We start from the raw sequence: 21,508 nt of genomic DNA, 5'->3' as shown, positions 1-21,508 counted from the left end.
GACGATGCATGGAGAATTTGTCTTCCTAGAATTCAGGGAAGTCTACAGCTGAGGACTGAGGGCTTACCATCCTCGTGTGCTCTGGTAAGACCCCTCCGGCTGTTCCGTGGAGGCTGGAACACTGATTTAGGTGAGAGTTTTCGACAGGAGAACTCTATTCAGTAGTGAGGACAAACATCCAGATCCAGATCAAATTATAAAACATTTCTCGCACCCCAAAAGGGTAAAGCTGCTTGAATTTAACCTTTTTCTTTTAGGTGAAAGTGGCACCTCCTCCCCAGACCCGCCCTCACGGCGGCGTCTCCGCCCACTCCCAAAAGGCAGCGTGGATCTTCGCCTACTCTACTCACCAGGTTCCCTTCAAAGTGAAAGGCCCTGGTGCTCCGCCCCACTTCTTCTCTTCCGCATCCCTCGGGCACCGCCCACCGCCAACTAGTTTGGGCCCCATCTCCAGGCCCCGCCCACCTCCAGCCCCTCCCGAACCCCATCGCCCTTTGGGTCACGCCTCCTTCCGGCTCCTCCCCAGAGTGGCCACCTTTGGGCCCCCTCCTCCCGGCTCAACTTCCGGGCCCGCCTCCTTCTGTCCCGCTTCAGTCTTTTCTCCTTTCGGAGCTTTTCTTCAGCCCCGCCTCCAACACGCCCCGTTAAGGGCCCCTCCTCCCGCAACCTCGCCCGGGCCTCCCTCCACCCTTGACTCCTCCTCTGGGCAGGCCTCCTTTTAGCCCCGCCCAAACCCCTCCTTTCAAGCCCGGCTCTGCGAGGCCGCCAATGTCTTCCATACTTTTCTCGCGCGCCTCTCTTCAATGCATCATCACTCTCTCAGACCCGCCCCTCCTTACGCTAGGTTCCAGGGTAAACCAGTCTCTCTTCCCGCCCTAGCCCCGCTTCCTCAGGGTCCCACCTCAGTCCTTCCTCCTTGTCAGGCCCCTCCCCGACCCCTCCTTCCTCTTCTCCCCGCCGTAGCTCTGGGCCTTTCCAAAGCTAGGTTGAGGGGGTAGGAAGAGCCCCTGCGCCTCAGGGGCCGGGCTGTGTCACGGCCTGGCTGCGGACTCCTCGCGCTTGAGTTGCCGGGCCCGTCTCTGGAGACAGAGGCGGGGGCAGGGGGTGGCGGGGCCAGGGCCGGAGTGGCGGGCGGGGCCGAGTTGAGGGAAGCCGCTCCGGACGCCCCCACCCCGGCGCGCCTCAGTGGTGCCGGCCAAGGGAAGGACTCTCGACTGCGGGGCTCGCGCCGCTGTCAGTGCGGCGAGGTGCGCGAGCAGCGCGGCGCAGGCTGGGCAGAGCAGAGAGAAGCTGAGGGGGTGGTAGCGGCGGCGATTCCCGGGCGTGTGATCAGTTTCTCACGCTGCAGCCGGGGCCGCCTTCTTCCTCCCTCCCTCGCTCCCTCCCTTCCGCCCCCGAGTGCGGCGGCACCGCCTCCTTCCGCGCCGCGCGGCTTTCTCCAGACCTCTCAGGGCGGGTGAGTGGGGGCCGCGGGCGTCTCCTTAAAGGTGCGGGGAGGGGGTACTCCTTGCTCCTTTTCGGTCACCCACCTTTTCGCGCCGGTCGCTGCCTATTTTTAGAAACTCTGTTTTTCGGCCGTTCGGGGAGTCCCGGGAGCCGGAGTAACTCCCGGCCCCTTCACCCCGCACCTTCCCTCCACCCGGGCCTGCCGCCCTGGGTCCCGGCAGCCCTGGCGTTCCCTGCCCGCCTCCTCCCCGCAGGTCGGACCTGGGCCGGGAGTTCGCGGGGTGGGCCCGCGCCCGCTCGGAAGTTGGAGTCTTTTGTGTTCGCGCCCCGCCCCGCCCGGCGAGGGGAGGAGGGGGGAGCGGAGGCCGCGCTGGGGAGGCCTCGGGCGGGCCGGGACCCGGCTCTGGCCTCGGCCCCGGGCTTCTTCCGGCTCCCCCTCCCGGGCTGGGTCTGCGGGTTCCCGGAGGCGATCAAAACTGGTCCTGCCTCGCTCCCTACGGGCCTGAGCGCCTCCTCGGACCCCCTTTCCCGGTCCTGGGCTTGTTGCACACCTTGGGCTCAGAGGAACAACAGCAGGCCCTCGAGCTGGGGCCGTGTTCCGCGCTTCACGCAGCCTTTTCGCCGCCGAGCCTCAGTTTGCCTTTCAGTGAACAGGGAGAAAGAAAGTCGCCTCGCAGGGTGTTTGTGGATTCAGGGAGGAAACTAATGTGTGCGAGAAGTGTTTAATACCAACAGGTAACATTTAATGGACTTGACTCAGGAACTTCGCAAGCCTTATTTCATAGGATGCTCACGACGGCCTTCTGAGGTTATCCCCATTTACAAAAGCAGCAGTCAAGGCCCAGAGAGGTTAAGTAATGTGTTCCAGATTACAGGTAGGAGCCACAGAAGTGTAAAGCCGTGGTGCTGGTACCTGTTATTTATTTCTTAGTGTGAACTTGTGTAATCTCTTAGTGCAGAACGGATTTTGAGTCACATCGTTAGTTGGGATACCTAACTAACTCCGTTCTCCCTGATTCCTTGCCCGTTAGAAGCTGATGGATGCAGAGGACTCCAGATCTCAAGCACAACTGAAGTTCCCTGGGGTTTTGGCTCAGGGAAGGTGTAAGTCGTTTAAAGCTGTGAGGTCCATCCGTTTTTTGTGGCTTGTTCCTCCCACCAAACCTCGCTTGTTCTCTATAGGGTTTAGATTTATAGCTCCTGGTTGGGGGAGGGGGAGCAGAAAGGGGTTCAAGTCAATTGCTTCAACTCCCTGCCTTCAAACAGAGATTTATTTCTCTTATTTTCAGATAAGGCCCAGAGGGGTAAAAGTGAACTAAATTTAACTTTGGCAAGTGTTCTAGTTTTCCAGTGTGTTTGATCCCTGGTGTCTAAAGATCAGGCAGGGGAGTTCCTAAGCCAGCTCTTGCGATGTCTCCTGATGTGTGCTTTAGTTCTTTGGAGTCTGGAGGTCTGCTGTACTCTCCCCTTTCCAAGATTCTGGATTTAAGAGTGGTATGTAGGACCTGGAAGGGGTCTTACCTGGTCTAACTTCTTTTATCTGCCTTTTCCCTCTTTCCTGTTAACTGAACCTTGGGAAGGGGAAGTAAGTTGTCTAAATTCACATACTGCTTTAGTGACAGAATCACAACTGGAATTCCAGTCTTCTGACTCCCAGTGCAGTAATATTTTTATTTCTACCGTACTCTGCCACCTTTTGAAAGGGCACTAAACTACTTATTCAGGTCTGAAGACCAAGAATCCCAAGTAACTTGAAATCACAAAGAAGTTGTTTAGTCCCAGCATTAAAAGGAGGCCAGGTTTTGTGCACAGGAGTACCAGTTCTCATAAGTCACCACTGTTATTTTATAGTACTTTATTTATGGTTTATAGTTCTCTTTTATAACTGTTACCTGATTTCATTTCTCATCCAGTTCTGTGAGGGAGCTCTCAGAGTTTGGTTTATATCTCCTTTTTACAACTCTAATTGAGAATTAAGACATAGCAAGGTTAGGGCACTTGCCTTACTTAGATCACCGGATTAACAAGTGGTGAGTACAGGGCATCTCTCATGGACAAAGGATTTGATTTGATGTGGCATCATGAACTCAGTCACTCATTGTGGCTCTCTGAGCCTCAGTTTCCTTATCTGTAAACTATCACAGGGTTGGGTGGGGACTATGAAAAATGGCTGTGAAAGTGCATTGTAGTAGTAGGCTAAGTATTAAGTACTTTCCACGTACCAGTCACTGGATTAAGGACTTTCTGTGGAGTATCTCATTTAGTCCTCAGAGCTACTGTTTGAATTAGGTATATTATTAAACTCCTTTTGCAGAAGAAGAAACAGGATTAGAGAGGTTACATGACTTGCTCAGGATCATGTAATTGATAACTGCAGACAATATCACTTTAAAGCTGGTGTGCTTTTTATTTATTTTTTTGTAAAAATACATGTAAGATAAAATTTACTATTTTAACTATTTTTAAATGTACAGTTCTGTGGTGTTAAATATATTCACATTGTTGTGCAACCATCACTACCATCCCGTGTCTAGAACTTTTTCATCTTCCTCAGCTGAAACTCTGTATAAACACTTCCTCTGCTCTCCCTCCTGGCAACCATCATTCTATTTTCTGTCCTTGTGAAATTTGACTACTCTAGGTACTTCATATAAATGGAATCATACAATATTTGTCCTTTTGTGACTGGCAAAGCTGGTACTCTTAGTGCCTCCCTTAAGCCCAAGGTGCTCTGAAAATGCAAAATGATTATTAGTTCTCATCTGCAGTAAGGTGTGGCATGCAGCTCCAGAGCAAGAGCCTAGGCCTGGCTGTACCACTCTGATTAAGCCTCTCACCGCCCCCCACCCCCTGCCCCTTCTGTATCTTCCAAAGGGAACTCCTGCTCTTGAAATAGAACTCAGAGGACTCCCCGCCCTTGCTTTGTTTGCATCTTCCTTTCTGGCTGTCCTGGGTTTGGGCATATGGGGCTGCAGTGATCACCAATAGCAGTGCTGTGACAGCAGCTTGGATCAGAACTACTCAGGACGATTAAATGGATTATCTTCATGAAATGCTCCCTCTTTGTGCCCTCCTCTTTCCAGTAAGGCACACAAGAGGGATTAGCTTTGGGTTCCTAGAGGGTATTTATGGCTCCTCATGGCTTGCAGGTGGTTAAGATGGAATTAAATGCTGCATTTTTAGTCTTTCAAAATTCCCTTTGTTTTGACTACTTCTGTGTCTGTGTGTTTTGGGTGGTGTGGTGGTGGGATGTGGTGTTTATGTTTGTGAAGTGTAGTTGGAATTTTGTCATGATGCCAGCAGGGGGTTGGGATGGGAGGTGTTCCAGAGATGGATAATAGGGCAACAAACACAGATCTGAGTATGTTGCACTTTCCTTAAAAATCTGATGGCTCAACATTGCCTACGTATTAAAGTCTAAACCCCTGAGTGTGATAATAAGGTCAGAGTGTATTGAAATGTTTATTGGATAGAATCTTGTAGTTGAGGGACTTAAAATCATGTAGACCAGCCAGCCACCCAACCAACATTCGAATAGGCTACCCGTTGAGATTCTGTTTCATTAGGCACCTCATTATTGGAAAGTTTTCCATTTACAGAACAGTTATTAAACATCTGCTTCACACTGTACTGAGCTTGGAAATTTAGGTGTCTCGGGGAAGACAGGCAAGGAAACAGGCAGTGTGGGAAGTGTTGTGACAGGGACAAGCACCATGAGAGCACGGAGGAATGGAACTAACCCAGCCTTGGAGGGTCAGCGTGGGGGGGTTCGTTGGAGAAATTGGCTAGGCCTAGACCTCAGAGAAAAGACTAAGCTAGGAAAAGAAGAGATTTGGGGAGCTGAGGAGGAGACAGGTAAGACTGTTCTAGGCAGAAGGGAATAGCAAGTCTAGAGATGGTGGTGGTAACAGGTGAGACTTGGCCATTTACTATATCTACCAGATGCCATTTGAAGCATTTAACAAGTGTTAACTCATTTCTTTCCATAACCATCTTGAGGGGTACATACTGTTATAATTCCCATTCTGTAGGTGAGGAAACAAACCCAGAGGGGTTAAGTAAGTTTCTCAAGACTTCTGGGTGGAGCATGAAGCATGAGATGGGTGGATGTAGCAAAAGATGAGACTGGCAAGGTGGGCAGAGCAGAGGCCAAGTCATGAAAGGGCCTTATTGCCCAGGTTGAAGAGTTTGGACTTCATTTTGGTGAGGGGACCATGATCCTGTATGCATTTTAGAAGGATATCAGTGGCTCTTTGGGGAGTGGATTGGAGGGCTAGAGCACCATGGGCAAAGAGACCAGTTAGGAGGCTTTTGCAGTAATGCAGGCAAGAGGTGATGGTGTTTCCAATGAAGGGTGTGTGTGTGTGTGTGTGTGTGTGTGTGTGTGTGTGTGTGTAGAAAAGAAGATGGAATTGAGTTGTGAGACACTATCAAAGATTGTTGGTGTGGAGGGTAAGGAAGAAATGAAGGAAGACTTCTAGATTTCTACCTGGTGCAGTTGTATAGATGGGGATGCAGTTTATTGAGGTGAGGACACAGGAGAAGAAGGTGGGGGGAAGATTTCTCATGCAGGGTCTTATTACATCTGCTTTCATTTACCCTCATCCAGTTATTGATCATAGTTCTCCAAGGGGAGGGGAGGGGAGACAGGTGAGGGAGAGTATGGCACAGCACATTTGATAACCATCCCTGGCTAAACTGTTGTAGACACTAGTTTTGGAAAGGAGGAAATAATTAGAACCTAGACATTCCAGACCTTGCACAGCTCTGAAGACTGCTTCTGTTAAAGTCAAGGAAAGCTTATGTGTTCTCCAGACCACATTCTTTGTCATCGCTCTCCCCGTGTGTTAGTGTCCCTCTCTAATTCACCTCTGCTTACTCCGCTAGGCGCTGAGAAAGCCAAGATGAATAAAACATAGCTTGAGAAGCTTGCATTCAAAAGGGCAGCAGATCTCAGTAGCTTAGACACTGTAGTGGAGGGGAGAGAGTGGGGTGGGACAGGATGGGGAGGGACGAAGAAGGATTCTTATTAGGGGCAGGAGTCAGGAGACTCTGCTCTGTGTGCCAGTCTTTTCCTCAGGTGGCAAAAGTCTACACTTAAAGGGCCAGGTTTATTCATTTGAATAAGGATGAAAAATACTGACTAGATGACCCCCAGGGTCCCTTCTAGCGATAACATTTTATGATTCTAGATGATGATTCAGACAGTATATCTCTTGGAGAGGTGTTTTCTTTCTTCCTTTCTCTTCCCTCCCGCTTCCTCTTCCTCCCCTTTCTTCCTCAGGCAGTAGTAGGGACGTCGGGGTGGAGATAGGGTTTTCACATGAGTGTCTATTAAAAACCTAGTTTTATTCAGTTTTAGCTTTATGTATAAAATGTACAACTGGAGGAGAGACGATGGCAGTAGTAATGTTAGCTTGCTGTCCTACAACTGACCCCTGGGTACTGTAAGGAAAGTTTCAGACCCATGATGGATGCAGCTCACAGACTCTCAGGACTAGAGAGAAAGGGGCAGTGGGATAAACTGGGAGCCTAGTCATGAGCCTGAGGATATTTGGTCTGCTCCCTGCTACTACTAATTCAGTGTGTATGGGCTTGGCCAAGCCCCTTTCCTTCTCTGGCCCTATTGCTTCATAAAATAATCAGGGGGCCAAAGGGTGAGCCCTGGGGACAGAAAAAGGGTTGGAAGTTCCTCTCTAATGAGGAATAATGATCGAATAACTAGAGACAGGCATCTGCCCAAGTATTGCTAGTTATGTCTTCTGACTGTTTCTACAGCCCTTCTTTTTTCCTCAGTCTTTCTGTCACTTCATAATGGCCTCCATATGAATAAATCTGCTGTGCCTCCTGGGAGGAGGAGAGGAAGGTTGGGATATTATCTCTAGGTTCTGGTCTACATCCCCGACGAGCCATTCAGGCTGCCTACTGCCCCCTGCTCTCTATGCTGGGGTAGGGGTCGGGAGTTTTTGGTTGAATACCTCAGGTTTTCTTAGGCTCAGACATATGTATTTGGAGTGCTCCACTGACTAAAGTGCCAATCTGGCCGGCCTCCCAACATGCCCAGTGCAGTTCCACTGGAGGGGAATAGCCTTCAGTGGGCCTTTGATGCTTGCCAAACTCATGTTAATTGTAATTACCTAATACTCCCTGGGATCTCAGTCTTCCTGTCTGTAAAACAAGGGGGTTGGGCTGATGTCTGGTTTTATGGGAGTGGCTTGAGAATTCATTTCTGGAAGAAGAAGGGGCTTTGTTAGAGTATTGAGAGTATCTCACAGGGTTAAATTCTGGGTTCGCAGATACCTTTCAGTATATAAAGAGATGGATATTGCTTTTTAGAGTGGACAGATTGCTGAAAAATTGCTTGGGAGATGAATTTACCAAATTGTCTACTGAGTTCCGTTATAAACTTGGAGCTGTTGTCCCATGGGACAAACTTGGAGTCCAAGACTAAAAAGTTATATTTAAATATGTAGCAAACTGTTTAAAATCATAGGATAAAAGGAAAATAAAAAAAAACACTATGAGATCCCCAAACACCACTAGGACTGGAAAAACACTAGACCAGAAATTTGCATTTCCTTAGAGCTTTGGCTTTATGAGGTAGATACCTCTGCTGTGGTTACCTGGCCCTTGAAATGCCATCTGTAGAGACTGAAGAGTTCTGTTTATTTGTCAAGGTAAGAATCATTGCCTTATTCCAAGTAAGTATTCTCATTTACAAGGTCAGATTTACAACCTGGTCAACCTATTGTTGGCCAGGTTTTCTTCATTCCAGAGGCATTTATCTGGTATTTAGCTATCTCCTGTTTGTTTGTTTTATTAAGGATTTCACTAAGCCTAGTTAACGGTAGTGTTTGCATGGTGTCTGTTCATCTGTTTGTCTAGTTTCCTTTGTAATTCTTTGTGCTAGTGAAAGCAAGCTGAGCAGTAGATTTAAAAGAATCATTTCCATAACTCATTATTTCTCTAGGTCTGGGTTTCCTTTCTGGAAGGTATGATCGTGCTACACTGAGAAGTCAAATGTTGTTTGCTGCTTACACAGACTGTGTTAAGGCTTTGGGACTTTGTGCTTCCAGATAGTTGTAAGCTGGCACTAAGGAATGGTGCTCTCAATATAATAATGATAGCTGTGCCTGAATCAGTTGAACACAAGAATAACTTTTCTTCATACCTTAAAGACTCACCCTAAATTGATTTTTTACACCAATTAAAGTTAACTCTTACTAAAATTAGGGTGTTAGGTAGAGTTACCATGCTAAGTAGGTTACCTAGCTGCTGTAGTAAGATTATGCTTGGAAGTCCAACTGCTTTCCATCCCTAAGTTCAACCATTTGTTCTAGGAATTTGGAGTACCTACTATGTGTTCTCCCTATGGAGAACATAAAAACCAAGCAATACATGATTCCTGCCCTCAGATTACATTCAGTCTGGAGAGAGAGACAGATAAGTACAACAGGTCCTAGCTTATTCTTACCCGTGCTTCCTTGGCCTGGATGTTTTGGTTCAGACTGGAAATAGCAGACTTGGTGGATGTATCACTAGGCAAGGAGACCTATTTGAGTATCTGACTTCCAGTGTTCCAATTTGGTTTTGGCCTTCCCTCCTTCTCTTCCTTTCTTCTGCCTGTTATCTAGATTTTCTTCTCTATTGCTGAGGTGTCCAGCAGCCAGTGTGTAAAGTCAAGAAACTTAGGGTAGGGGACAACATTGTCCTTCAGGTTTGGGTGTCCAGACGTCTGCCTAGTGCTTTCCCTGTTCTTCTCACATCAGTTCTTTGGCTGGTTTCCAGAAAGAGTTGATATTGTCTAGCTTCTTATTTAGGAATGAAGAAAATTGTTTCATATTGAATTAAGTTTTATACTCAGTTTTGAAATAAAATAGCTATTTTACTTGCAAATGGAATTATTTGAGGTGTGGTTTCTGGCATTTTTTTGGCTGTGCTGCACAGCCTGTGGGATCTTAGTTCCTGAGCAGTTATTGAACCCGGGCCCTCAGCAGTGAGAGCATGGAGTCCTAACCACTGGACCGCCAGGGATTTCCCATTTGATCAGTTTTTGACTTACTAATTATGACTAAACTGTGGTTCTTGAAGCCCATTGCTGCTATCTCCGCCAGCCTTCTTTGAACACTTTGCAGCATGGAGCCCTAGGAAATGGAGGGAACGTTGAGGTTACCCTGTCTTGAAGGGCTCTTCCTCTTCCCTTGTCCCTATTCTCAAAAAAAAAAAAGTGTTATTTGGGATGCTGTGTTGTGTTCATGATTTCTTCCAACAATTTCGCATTGCCTGGGAAGTCTAGAAGAAGAGGAAATATGCCTGTGTTCGTCCTCAAAGGTTGGGGACAATATTGAAATCAATTTGGCCAAACTATATGGAGCCCACTGAGTCCTCCCTTGGTGCTGTGAGGGATGAAAATGTGTAAAGTATACTCTTGTCTTCAGGGAACCTGTGGTCTCTTTGGGGAGACAAGGTAATCATGAAGTTGTAGCTGATAATAAGGCAGTTTGGTGTAGAGAGCTTGGTTTGGAAGACTAAGGTCTTACTCTTGTTCCCTGAACTAATTTGGCCAGGAAAACTGGAATAAGTCATTTTCCCCTCTCTGAACCTCCATCTTCTCATCTATAAAATGGGGTTAATAATCTGTATCTTGCCTTCCTCACAGTGTTATTGTGAGGAGCAAGTTAGATGTTACTAAAATGCATTATAAAACCAGATGATGCAATTTATATGTGAAGAATTCATGAGTCATTTGTCAGAGGTAATAGGTAAATAGCAGAGTTTTCTATAGAAGGGGAGATCTCTTTGAGCTGGGGTGATCAGGAAGAGTGATCTGGACCAGTCTTGGGATTGGGAGAAAGAATGCTAGAAGCATTTAGACAGAGGCAATGATGGAGCAAAGGACTATAGGCAGAACTGTTAAGGGGCAGCAGTGAGTGTTTTAGCTTTAGTAGTTATTGACAAACAGTTTTCAGAAGCATACCAGATCAAACTCTCATCAGCTGTGTATGAGAGAATTCCTGTTGCTCCATGTCCTTGTCAACAGTTAGCATTATCTTTTTATTTTATGTCATTCTTGTTGGAGTGTAGTTAGAGAAGTGAATTGTAAGAACCACGATAGGAACTCTCAGGTAGTACCATACAGGGGTAAAGTGATTGGTAGGTTCAGAGGAGGGAGAGATTGCTTCATTTGTGGGTGTGTGGTGCCCAGGGAACATCTATGGAGGAGTGAGCATTTGAGCTGGGCCTTGTTGGATAAGGATAGTGACCGTGTATTATCTAGGACCATCCCAATGTCTAATATTCTGTCTTGCTGCGCTTATAAATTATGAAACACCAATATTTCTATGTCTGGGCCAAATCTCCCAGACTACCCAGAAGCAGCGCCCGGATATCTTTTCTCAGTTGCAGTGCTTCTCTCTCCTCCCACTTTGTTTCCAGAAAGTATGATCACAGGAGATTTAGGCTCCAGAGATGGAGAGAGGACTTTCTGTGCAATGGGAACAACTTGAGCGGAAACGCAGATGAGCAACTAGATAAGGCGGCATCCATATTCCAGCTAATGAGCAGAGTGGGGAGGACATGTCCCATAATTTGGGGGTTGGTGATTCCTTCTCATAGTCTCCTGGAGCAGGTGGAAAAGGTAATAATGTTCCCAAGCCAATTTGTATTTAAATTGATAGAAGGATGAGAATGACCCCTTTGCCTATAATTACATCATTTTGGGGAAGAAATTAATCCAGCAAACAGTCATACTTGAAGTATGTCAAAAGAGAGTTTGTCTTCTCTTACAATGGAGGGGGAGGAAGGGGAATGCCAGGACCTAAAGAGCTTAGTCTCTCAGCACTCATCTATTACTTGTATATTTGCTCGGAAAAATTACCATTTCTTTGTCAGCTTTTATCCTGCCTGGTGGACCCTAGCTGGGTGTTTATTTTCTGTAGTTTTACCAAATCACTTTGAAGGCTGGTGTGAACACTGATCATGTCTTAGAGTCTTTCTTCTTTGTTCTGTCAGTAAATACTAGAAAATGTACCTTAAATTACCTGTTTTTGGGAGACAAGGTGACCCTGCCTGCTCCCAGAGAGGCATGTTAAACATTAGTCAGCTCCTGAACCTGTGTTAGGTCCTGGGGTATTTGTCAGGGGACACTGGGGGTGTTAGAGCTGCCAGTGGGGACATTGACCAGAGGGTATCTAGACCTTCTGTCAAGGAGACTTGTCAAGTACTTGATTAAAAATCTGACCTGGGTTCTAGACCTAACTCTGCCATTTATATTATTAATAGCTGCCATGGGACTTCCCTGATGGTGTAGTGGTTAAGAATCCGCCTGCCAATGCAGGGGACACAGGTTCAAGCCCTGGTCCAAGAAGATGCCACATGCTGCGGAGCAACTAAGCCCATGTGCCACAACTACTGAGCCTACGCTCTAGAGCTCGCGAGCCACAACTACTGAGCCTGTGTGCCACAACTACTGAAGCCCGTGTGCCTAGAGCCTGTGCTCCGCAACAAGAGAAGCCACCACAATGAGGAGCCCCCGCTCACCACAACTAGAAGAAGCCCGCACGCAGTAACAAAGACCCAATGCAGCCAAAAAAAAAAAAAAGCTGCCATGACTTGGGTGCCCACTGTGTTGAGACACCATATTGGTGCCTTGTGTTCATACTAATAGAGCTGATATTTACTGATGGTTACTATGTGCTGAGAGCCCTTTCTGTGTGTGTGTATAATCTTTATAATATAAATTTATATATAATCTTAAGGCATATCTTATATGTAAAATTAATGTATAAGACATAGACATATTTCATATAAAGTTTCAACATATTGTATATGTTGTATATACATATACAATTGTATATATTGTATATAATTTGTATATATTGTATATATATTGTATATAATTTAAATATAATATACCTAAGTATATATTAAAAATCATTCTCACCTCAACCATAAGAAGTAGGTTCTGTTGTTCTACATCATATAGGTAAGGAACTAAGATACCAGTAGGTTAAGAAATATGCCCACAGTCACACTGCTAGTAAATGGAGTTGCCAGGATTTAAACCTAACCAAATCTTCTTTTTTAATATGGAAAATTTCAAACATATACAAAGTAGACAGAATAGGTTAATGAAGCATGATGTACCAATCATTCGGCTTCAGTAGTTATCTATTCATGGTCAATCTTATTTCATTTATACCCTTACATACTTCTCATCCTGTGCTTTGAAACGTGGGTATCATATTTTGTCCTTAAGTATTTCACAATGTATTTTTAAAAAATTTTTAAACTTTATATAATATAAAAGTTACCATTTTAGTCATATAGTTCAGTGGCATTCAGTATGTTCACATCATTGTGCAACCATCACCACTCTAGATACTTCTTTTGTAAAAAGCTTTCACAGTGTATTTTTTAAATTATTTATTTATTTATTTATATTTTGGCTGTGTTGGGTCTTTGCTGCTGTGCGGCGAGCGAGGGCTTCTCTTCATTGTGGTGCACGGACTTCTCATTGTGGTGGCTTCTCTTGTTGTGGAGCATGGGCTCTAATACGTGGGCTTCAGTAGTTGTGGCATGCGGGCTTGGTACTTGTGGCTCGCAGGCTCTAGAGCGCAGGTGCAGTAGTTGTGGCGCACGGGCTTAGTTGCTCCACAGCATGTGGGATCTTCCTGGACCAGGGCTCGAACCCGTGTCCCCTGCATTGGCAGGCAGATTCTTTTCTTTTTCTTTTTTTTTTTTTTTTGCTGTACACGGGCCTCTCACTGTTGTGGCCTCTCCTGTTGCGGAGCACAGGCTCCGGACGTGCAGGCTCAGCAGCCATGGCTCACGGGCCCAGCCGCTCCGCGGCATGTGGGATCTTCCCGGACCGGGGCACGAACCCGCGTCCCCTGCATTGGCAGGCGGACTCTCAACCACTGTGCCACCAGGGAAGCCCAGCAGGCGGATTCTTAACCACTGCGCCACCAGGGAAGTCCCACAGTGTGTTTCTAAAAGATAATTTTAAAAAACACAACCATTATCACATAATAAAATTTCACAATTCCTTAATACCATCAAAATCCAGATTGTGTTCAAATTTCCCATTGTGTTATAAATGTCACAATCTTATTTCTACATTTTGATTTAGAATTTACATAAGGTCCATACACTGTAATTGGTTGTTATGTCTTTTTAGTCTTTTTAAATTATACGTTCTCCTTTTTCCCCTTTTATATGTAGAAGGAATTGGATTGTTTTTCCTGTAGAAGTTTGCTCATTGCAGATCTGTGGTGTGTTTAGTATGTTTCTCTGTCCTTTGTATTTCCTGTAAATTTGTGGTTGTATCTAGAGGGCAGTATCTCTTAATCCTCATAGCAGCCCTACAAAAATAGGTATTCTTATTTTGCAGATGAGAAAACAGACTGAGAAAGGTTGGGTAACTTGCCCAGGGCCTCACAGCAACCTTGGATTTGAACAGACCTTCTTGCCTTCAAAACCTACGCTCTTTTCTTTTCACCGTTCACCCATTCTGTGAGCTTAAGCAAATCATTTTCAGTTCTCTGGGCCTTAGTTTCTTTGTGTGCATTGAGAGCTCTTACAGCAGTAGTGTTCTTTGTCCCTGTGACCATTTTAGTGCCCACCATTTGACGGCATGATACTAGATGCTGTGGGTGATACTCATACGAATAAGACTGTTTTCAAGGAGCACGTAGTCAGCCAGGGACTGAGGACCATACCCTGTTTCAGACATGGAGCCTGTTTTGGCCATTGCGGGGCTATAGGATCCTTAATCCCCCATAGGATTCCTAACTAACCTCCCTACATCCTGTCTTGCCCTCTTTCAAGCCATGCTCCTCTCTGCTGCCGGTTGCCTTTTCCTAAAAACCATTTTTGTTGTGTTCTCCCTGCTCATAAATCCAGCTTGAGGGATCTGGTAAATAAGAAAAGTTTTTCCAGCAATAAACCTTCCCTCCTTGGATTGAGTTACTATTTCAAGGGCAGCTAGTCTTTTTCTTTTCTATTTGGTAAAGGTGTTATTGCTTTTATGGAAATGGAATCTGGAGATGATAGAATAATGATGGAGTAAAGCATGGGGAATGCCATCTTGATTCAGGAGAGTGCATACATTTAGCATTGTACTGTTTACTCCCAGGGACATCCGACCATAATGGGGCAATTGTGCTGTTTTGCAAATAAAAGGAACTTTTAGTTTTGGAGTCCAGGGAGAAGACTCTTAAAGGTATCCTTTTGAGATACCGTCATCTTATTGCTGAACCTTCATCTTATTGGCTAACCAAGCCATTAAAATGAATGTGTTACATAGGAATAGAGTCAAGCAGAGCAGTGTTTTCGGTCTGTAGTAATTTGGGTGGCAGACAGGTGGCATTGGGGTCCAGATTGACGTACAACTGATATAGGTAGTGAAGTCAAAAGTCAGGAGAAGTAAAGTTTAGGGCATTTGTATCACTGGAGTGCCTTGCATATAATAGTTACCTAATATCTTTTTAGAGTCTTTAAAAAAAATACTTTTGACAGTGGATCAAGCCAGAGGAGAATGCTGTGAAAGCATGGATTCTAAAGCTCAGGAGCCAAGTGATCCAGGACCCTGGATAGCTCCTTGGAAAAGCAGTTCCTCTGACAAAAGTTAAGAGTACATAGGGGACTCCTAAGTCCTTTCTCTTCCAGATCTTTTCAGAGGATCTTATGCTCTGGATCAGAGGTTGCAGGCTGGCAGGTCTTGGTTTGTGTCTAGCCTGAAGTGTATTTATTTTGAGTTGGACCCCAGCCTGGGAAGATTAGGGTTTTCAGTGGAGATGCTATGTATGAGATCAGAGGCCTGGGCATGTGGGCTATGAGGGTGAGTGATTTCTCCTGAAGAGGGAGTAGGATTTTTTTTTTTTTTTTTTGCAGTACGCGGGCCTCTCACCGTTGCGGCCTCTCCCGTTGCGGAGCACAGGCTCCGGACGTGCAGGCTCAGCGGCCATGGCTCACGGGCCCAGCCGCTCCGCGACAATGTGGGATCCTCCCGGATCGGGGCACGAACCCGCGTCCCCTGCATCGGCAGGCAGACCCCCAACCACTGTGCCACCAGGGAAGCCCGGGAGTAGGATTTTTGAGGAAGAAGAAGGGTCTGGATCCTGGTGCTGACCATGAGCATTTTCCTATTCACAGGAGTGGGAATAGTCACCAGTTAATTCTACAGGCTTCACTCCTTGAGCCTGGCACCAGGGACTCTTTGTATCATAATTGGCACCAGGCCAATTTGGCAAATTGCTTGAGTTTACAGAATCATGTTTTTCATTTCTTTCCCTCATTCCACATGCTACTTCCTTATTGGCTGACTGTTCTAGATAGGACATATTTATTCTCAAGTTTGTCAAAGCCCACACCATTTCCTGTTGTTTCTTTGCTACCCAAGCCCAGTGTCTGTTGCCATTTATCACCAGGCTAGCACTTTTTTCTTTGAAACACTTGGTCAGCTGTACTTATTTTTGCTACCTGCTTGGTCCCTCTGGGCCAACTCAGCACTAGATGGAACTCTAATATTGAAGGGACTTAACCCAGTTACAGTGCTCTTAGTCCCTGGGACTAGATGAATTATCTTATTTTACCAGGAACTTTTGGTGCCTCTGTTGCCTAGAAAGTCTGTCTCCTGGCTTGTCTTAGGACTTCATAAGGACAGCAAAGTAGTCAAGTCTTAGTGAACCTTGTCCTTGTAAAATTGGCATTTTTTTGCATCTAACAACTCACAGGCTGGGGTGAAGTCTGCCGTCTCATGGAAGAAACCACAACATCCAGTATAAATCAAAACTGTTTTACTTATAAGTTAAGTTAGTAACTGGTCTTTTTTTTCCCCCTAGCTGCAGTGAGAGCAGCTCCTCTGTGTTGAAAGTAGGTGGCTTTCTGAGTAAGTGACTGTTCTTGCTGCCTGTTCCCTTTGGCTTCTTGTAATTACTGTAACATCATCATCCAGTATGTGGAGAACCATGGTAATTTCCATGACAACTGATCATGATTTCCCAGATAAAGGGAGGAAGCTAATAAGTGTTAGGAACTTGAAAAGGGTATTGGGCTAAGTTCTTGTCATACTAGTAGAATTTGGAGCTGGGAGTGACTTTTCAGCAGCAACTGCCTAATTAAACCTTCCCCATTTATAGACAAGGAAACAGAAGTCTAGAGAGGTTAAACAACTTGCCTAAGGGTCCCTAGGTTGTGGAATACACTTGAGATCCTCAGTCTAGTGTTTCTTTGTGCCTTCTGTTCTGTATGGCTTCTTTGCATTATGTCCCGCTGGACCATGAGCTCCACCAAGGCAGGATCCACATCTGTCTTGTTAATTAATGTTTTCCCAGCACTTACCACAGGACCTAAGTATTTTTTGAGTGAACGGATAAACTATGTTGGAGTTCTCAGACTGGGACACATGAAATCACAGGATAAACCATATGCCCTCCTGAAGTGTACTCAAATCTTTTTTTTGTAGTTGGATTAGTTTAAATATTATTACTAATAGTTTAAAAGTTTATTCTTACATTAAGTCATGTTATGGAATGGATAATAAGTTAGCATAAATTTTTTAGATAAAATGAGAAGGCATCAAATAAATTACAGGATTATAATAGGCCCTTTGACCTTTACCCCAGAGGGTCTAGTGTTGCCAGATCTCTGATATATTTAAGAGAAGCTAGAAATCTAATTAGAAAAAAGTGGTCTGATTTTAAGTGTTGGCAGTTAACTCAGGTTTGTTTGTTTGTTTGTTTTTTAAACAAATGTGTGGGTCAGACAAAACACATCCTTGGGCCTAAGCATCTGTTTGTGACCTATGAGATAAACAGGTCTGGGCAAGAACAAGACTTTGGTCAGAGCCAAATGGATGATAGTGTCAGGGATGGCTTCCATTCTGAGTCTGACTTCTTGGCTTCAAACTGGTCATAGGTCGGAGTGGAAAGAATGAAGTTAAGACTTGATAGGTTAGGAAAATTCCCACATTAAATATCATTCTCTGTGGGTAGCAGCTTCTGTAATATCTTAGCCCTTAGAGAGCATCACATTTACTCTCTTTGTTTTGCAGATTGAAATAAAGTCCAGAGAAGGTAACAGAGCTTTCCTCTAGGATCCTAAGCAGCAGCCTTAGGTCTTGGGCAGGCCCCTGCTTCAAACTCTAGACCTTTGTTTGGTGCCCCTGCCTCATGCTCTTAGGGCATGGGGCTAGGGGCTTCTGGCATACTTTGGGATGGTTGGTAGAGCTGGGCAAACTCCACTTCTTAGTACAGCCCTATCATCCTAAGCAAAGGGAGGGTTGAGGTGGCGGTAATATGCTCAGCCTCATCTTGGTGCAAAGGGTCTATTTCTGTGACTAGCATCATGTTGACCTTATTTTTTCTACCTAGAAAGATGTAGAGGACAGCTCAGCAACAAAGAACCTCAGTGCCAAGATAGATCTGTTCCCTCCTGTGACTTCCTTGCCTCTTCTCTTCCTCTTCTTTTTCTTCCCTTTCGGCTCCTTCCTCCTTGAACCCTGCTACCTCCCTTCTGCACCCCCCGCCCCCGTCCTTTCTTTTTCTCTCACTGTTGCCCTTCTCCATGCGAAATTCTTGTGATGCCACTGCAGTAGGCAGAGCCTGGGATTGGACCTGTTTTCCGGGAGTTTTGAGAGGACTTGCTCTAAAGTAGGGCAACTAAATAAAGGAGATTATATGTATTTTAAATGTCCCTTCTCCTTCCCCACCTCCACCCCAGGTTGGAAAGGATAAAATCTCAACTATGGACTTGACTATAAGGCTCATATAGTCTGGTGCCACCTCACTTTGCTGCCTTCTGTCAGCAGCACAGTGCTTAACACCCACTGTTCCCTGTGCTCCTGTTCAGTAGAATCACTTTGTTCTGACTGTTCCCTCTGAGTAGAAACTCTTTGGGCTCCTTTTTGTCTTTACCTGACAAACTCCTACTCATCTTTTCGTACCAGTTCAAATGCTACCTCCTCAGTGAAGCTTTCCCTGATCACTCCATGAGCAGAATTAATTTTGATCTTCTTTCTACTTTGCTTCTACTTCAGTAGTTGTACTCTGGTGCTGTATCACACATGAATCTGCTTTCATTCCTGAAATTGAGACCTTATGAGCCAAGAGACAGTGTGCTGTTTACCTCTGTTTCCCGTGTGTCTCTGTAACAGGCCTGGCACAAGTAGTACTTGCAGAATGAATGACAGAAATATATGTACATAGATACCTGTGGTATCCGGTTGAGCGATAAATGCAATATGATAAAGTGCTCTGGCAGTTTATGGAAGTTCTTGGAGATAACTTCTGAGAGAAATCTTGGAAGCTTCTAGAAGCTGGTAGCATTTGAATATTTCTTTTGAGATTTAGGGGAAGTTCAGTTGGCAAAGATGGTGAGAAGAACATTCCAGGTGGAGGGAATGGTTAGAGTAAAAGCAATGAGAAAGTACAGAGGTCAGGCCCCACCTACTAATTTACTCTTGCCCTAAGCTAGAATGCTTTCTAGAATGTGTGCTAAATTTTTAGGCCAGCCTAAAGGAAATTCTCTTTTCTCCTGTCTTCTACCTTTTTTTCTTTCTGTTCTTTCCTTCCCTTCTCCCTCTCTTGTGACCCACTTGTCTTTTACTTTTGATTTCTTCTCAGTCCTTTCCCTTTCTTTCATCTTCCCAATGCTCCAGTTTTTTGTTGTTCTTTTTTGTAATTTTTTTTTTTTGTCTGCGTTGGGTCTTCATTGCTGCACGTGGGCTTCCTCTAGTTGTGGCATGCGGGGGCTACTCTTCGTTGCGATGCCTGGGCTTCTTGCGGTGGCTTCTCCTGTTGCTGAGCATGGGCTCTAGGCGTGCGGGCTTCAGTAGTTGTGGCGCACGGGCTCAGTAGTTGTGGCGCGCAGGCTCAGTAGTTGTGACTCACGGGCTCTAGAGCACAGACTCAGTAGTTGTGACGCACGGGCTTAGTTCCTTCATGGCATGTGGGATCTTCCCAGACTAGGGCTCGAACCCGTGTCCCCTGCATTGGCAGGTGGATTCTTATCTACTGCACCACCAGGGAAGTCCCCCTAGTGCTCCAGTTTTTTGTTTTTTTGTTTTTTTAGCTTTATTGTTTACCTTTCTCTACCTACTTTCTTCTTTCTTGCCCTCTTCCCCAGGCAACCCAGGGAATCCAGGCCTTTGGGTTGAGATGTGAATCAGCTACACAGTATTTAACTCCAAATACCACCTCCTCTTGTGAAGCTGAGAAGTCATCATGGCATAATTGCTTCTCATCTGTCTCTTATGTTTTATTAGCATTGACATTTTTTAACCTCCCACGATGGTGGGGGTGTTGTTGTCATCTTATTTTTTTTAGTTGTTGTCAAAATGTCAATTTTAATGAGAAATTTCTGCAGACAGGCCTGCCCTTGAGTGGTGTGAGCCTTCAAGCAAAGCTAGGGCTGGATGAGTCAGAAATGCTCGTTGGTCTGTTTTCTCATGCATACAGGTGTCTGGGTCACACAGACACATACACACTCCCTTCTGTCCCTACAGGTTTGTATGCTTTGCAACACATACACACACAACTGAGTTACAACGGTGCACATATTTCTTCTGTTCTGTACACACCAATACTTATCTCCCTTATACGTTATACCCACACATTGATCCTCCTATGCCCTTGTCCCACTGTTTTCTACCTAGGTACACAGGATTGTGTGTGCCACGAAAGTACCTGCAAGCCCGTCTTACAGACACCACACTGTCCTCTCCCTTACGTATCCACACGAGTACTCCCCTACGTACAGACACATCTGCCCGTGCCCCAGTCCCATACACTCAATACCACACCATCTCCCACTATTCCTTAAATCTCCCTTAATTATTTCTAATCTTCATAGAGACATTTTAGTTTCAGACTAGTTTTGAAAGGAAATGTCTTTGTCGACAGCCAAGCTAGTGGACCATTAGGAAGTCTGAACCATTTATGACAGATCCTTTGACTAAGGCCTCTAGAGTAACCCTGTTATTGTGGAGGTGGGGGAGGGCTGGCTCAAACAATAGCGGATTGCTTCTAAATGACACTGTTATGAGCCAAGGTGTATTTGAACCTAGTTCCAAACTGGATCCTGTGATTTCAGGGTTCACTCCTATTGGAAGGTGATCATATACTGGCAAAAGAGCCAGAGCCACTGTAGATGTTCCAAGTCAGACTTTCTAGGGTGGGGCCTGGAAAACTGTATTTTTAACAAGTTCCCAGAGTCCTTCTGTTGTGTAGCCAGGTTAGGAAACACTGATGTAGAGGAAAGAACTAGAAGTGAGAAGATCTGCGTTATCTTTCTGTACCACCTTGGACAAGTTATCTTTTTTTGGACCTTAGCTTTCTCAACTGTAATATAACAAAGCTCATGCTCATAAAGGACCTTTTCAGCTCTAAAATTTTATGCTGCTTTATGATGAGTTCAATCTGGGATACTTTTCTACGATAAAAGTGTCCATTCTCTGTCTACCCTGGGCAAGGCATTTCAGGCTTTGTCCAGAGGCCAACAGAGGCAGCCTGGGCCCTGACCTTCTGTCAGAAGCACTGACACAGTTCCTAATTAGAAGTGGATCGATATGGGCCTGCAGCCAGGCCTGGGGAGCCTGGGAGGAAGCTGGAGGAGTACTCCTAGCTGGGGAGAATCTGATTACTATGAAATCGATATGTTTTCCTCACCTTTATAAACTCATATATAATATAGTGCTAGGTACATAATACAGGCCCCCTCCTCAGATGGCAACATCATTTCGTGTTAATATTGGGTTAAGCCTCTTTGTGTGTCCATTTCCCCTAACAACTTACCGGGATAGGTTGAAAAGGAAACTGGAGCTCAGAGAAGTGAAGTGACTTGGCTGCCCTGTGTCACATAGCATGTTCTGTGTTGTACTGCACTACAACATTTCTGAGCATTTGCAACACTTGCATTCCAAGCCAGTGAACTTTTTTTTTTTTTTTTTTTTGGAATCTTTTTCTGTTCAGAATTTTCTCATTTTTTCCTTTTTTTTTTTTTTGGCCATGCCACATGGCATGTGAAATCTTGGTTCCCTGACTAAGGATCGAACCTGTGCCCC

General features: G+C 45.3%; 1 protein-coding gene across 5 annotated transcripts in view; it reads left to right on the top strand.

The window, feature by feature from the left end:
* The first annotated feature begins 963 nt into the window (after positions 1-963).
* The window catches only part of RALY (RALY heterogeneous nuclear ribonucleoprotein), a 79,888-nt gene continuing 59,343 nt past the window's right edge, over positions 964-21,508 (top strand). For 3 of the 5 annotated variants that reach the window (XM_082644848.1, XM_082644846.1, XM_082644847.1), the window contains exon 1: positions 965-1,456. Coding sequence is in view for 1 of the 5 variants with exons in the window: in XM_082644845.1 (XP_082500971.1) it covers positions 2,304-2,321 (18 nt within the window). In the remaining 4 variants the exon portion in view is untranslated. Of the gene's footprint in view, positions 1,457-2,231; positions 2,322-21,508 lie in introns of those variants that run through there. The other 2 variants (XM_082644849.1, XM_082644845.1) reach the window with 2 other exon arrangements.

This window comes from Mesoplodon mirus (assembly GCF_964341445.2).
Source record: "Mesoplodon mirus genome assembly, chromosome: 15".
NCBI lineage: Eukaryota > Metazoa > Chordata > Mammalia > Artiodactyla > Ziphiidae > Mesoplodon > Mesoplodon mirus.
Note: the sequence above shows the minus strand (reverse complement) of the source record. Positions and strands in the feature narration are given on the sequence as shown.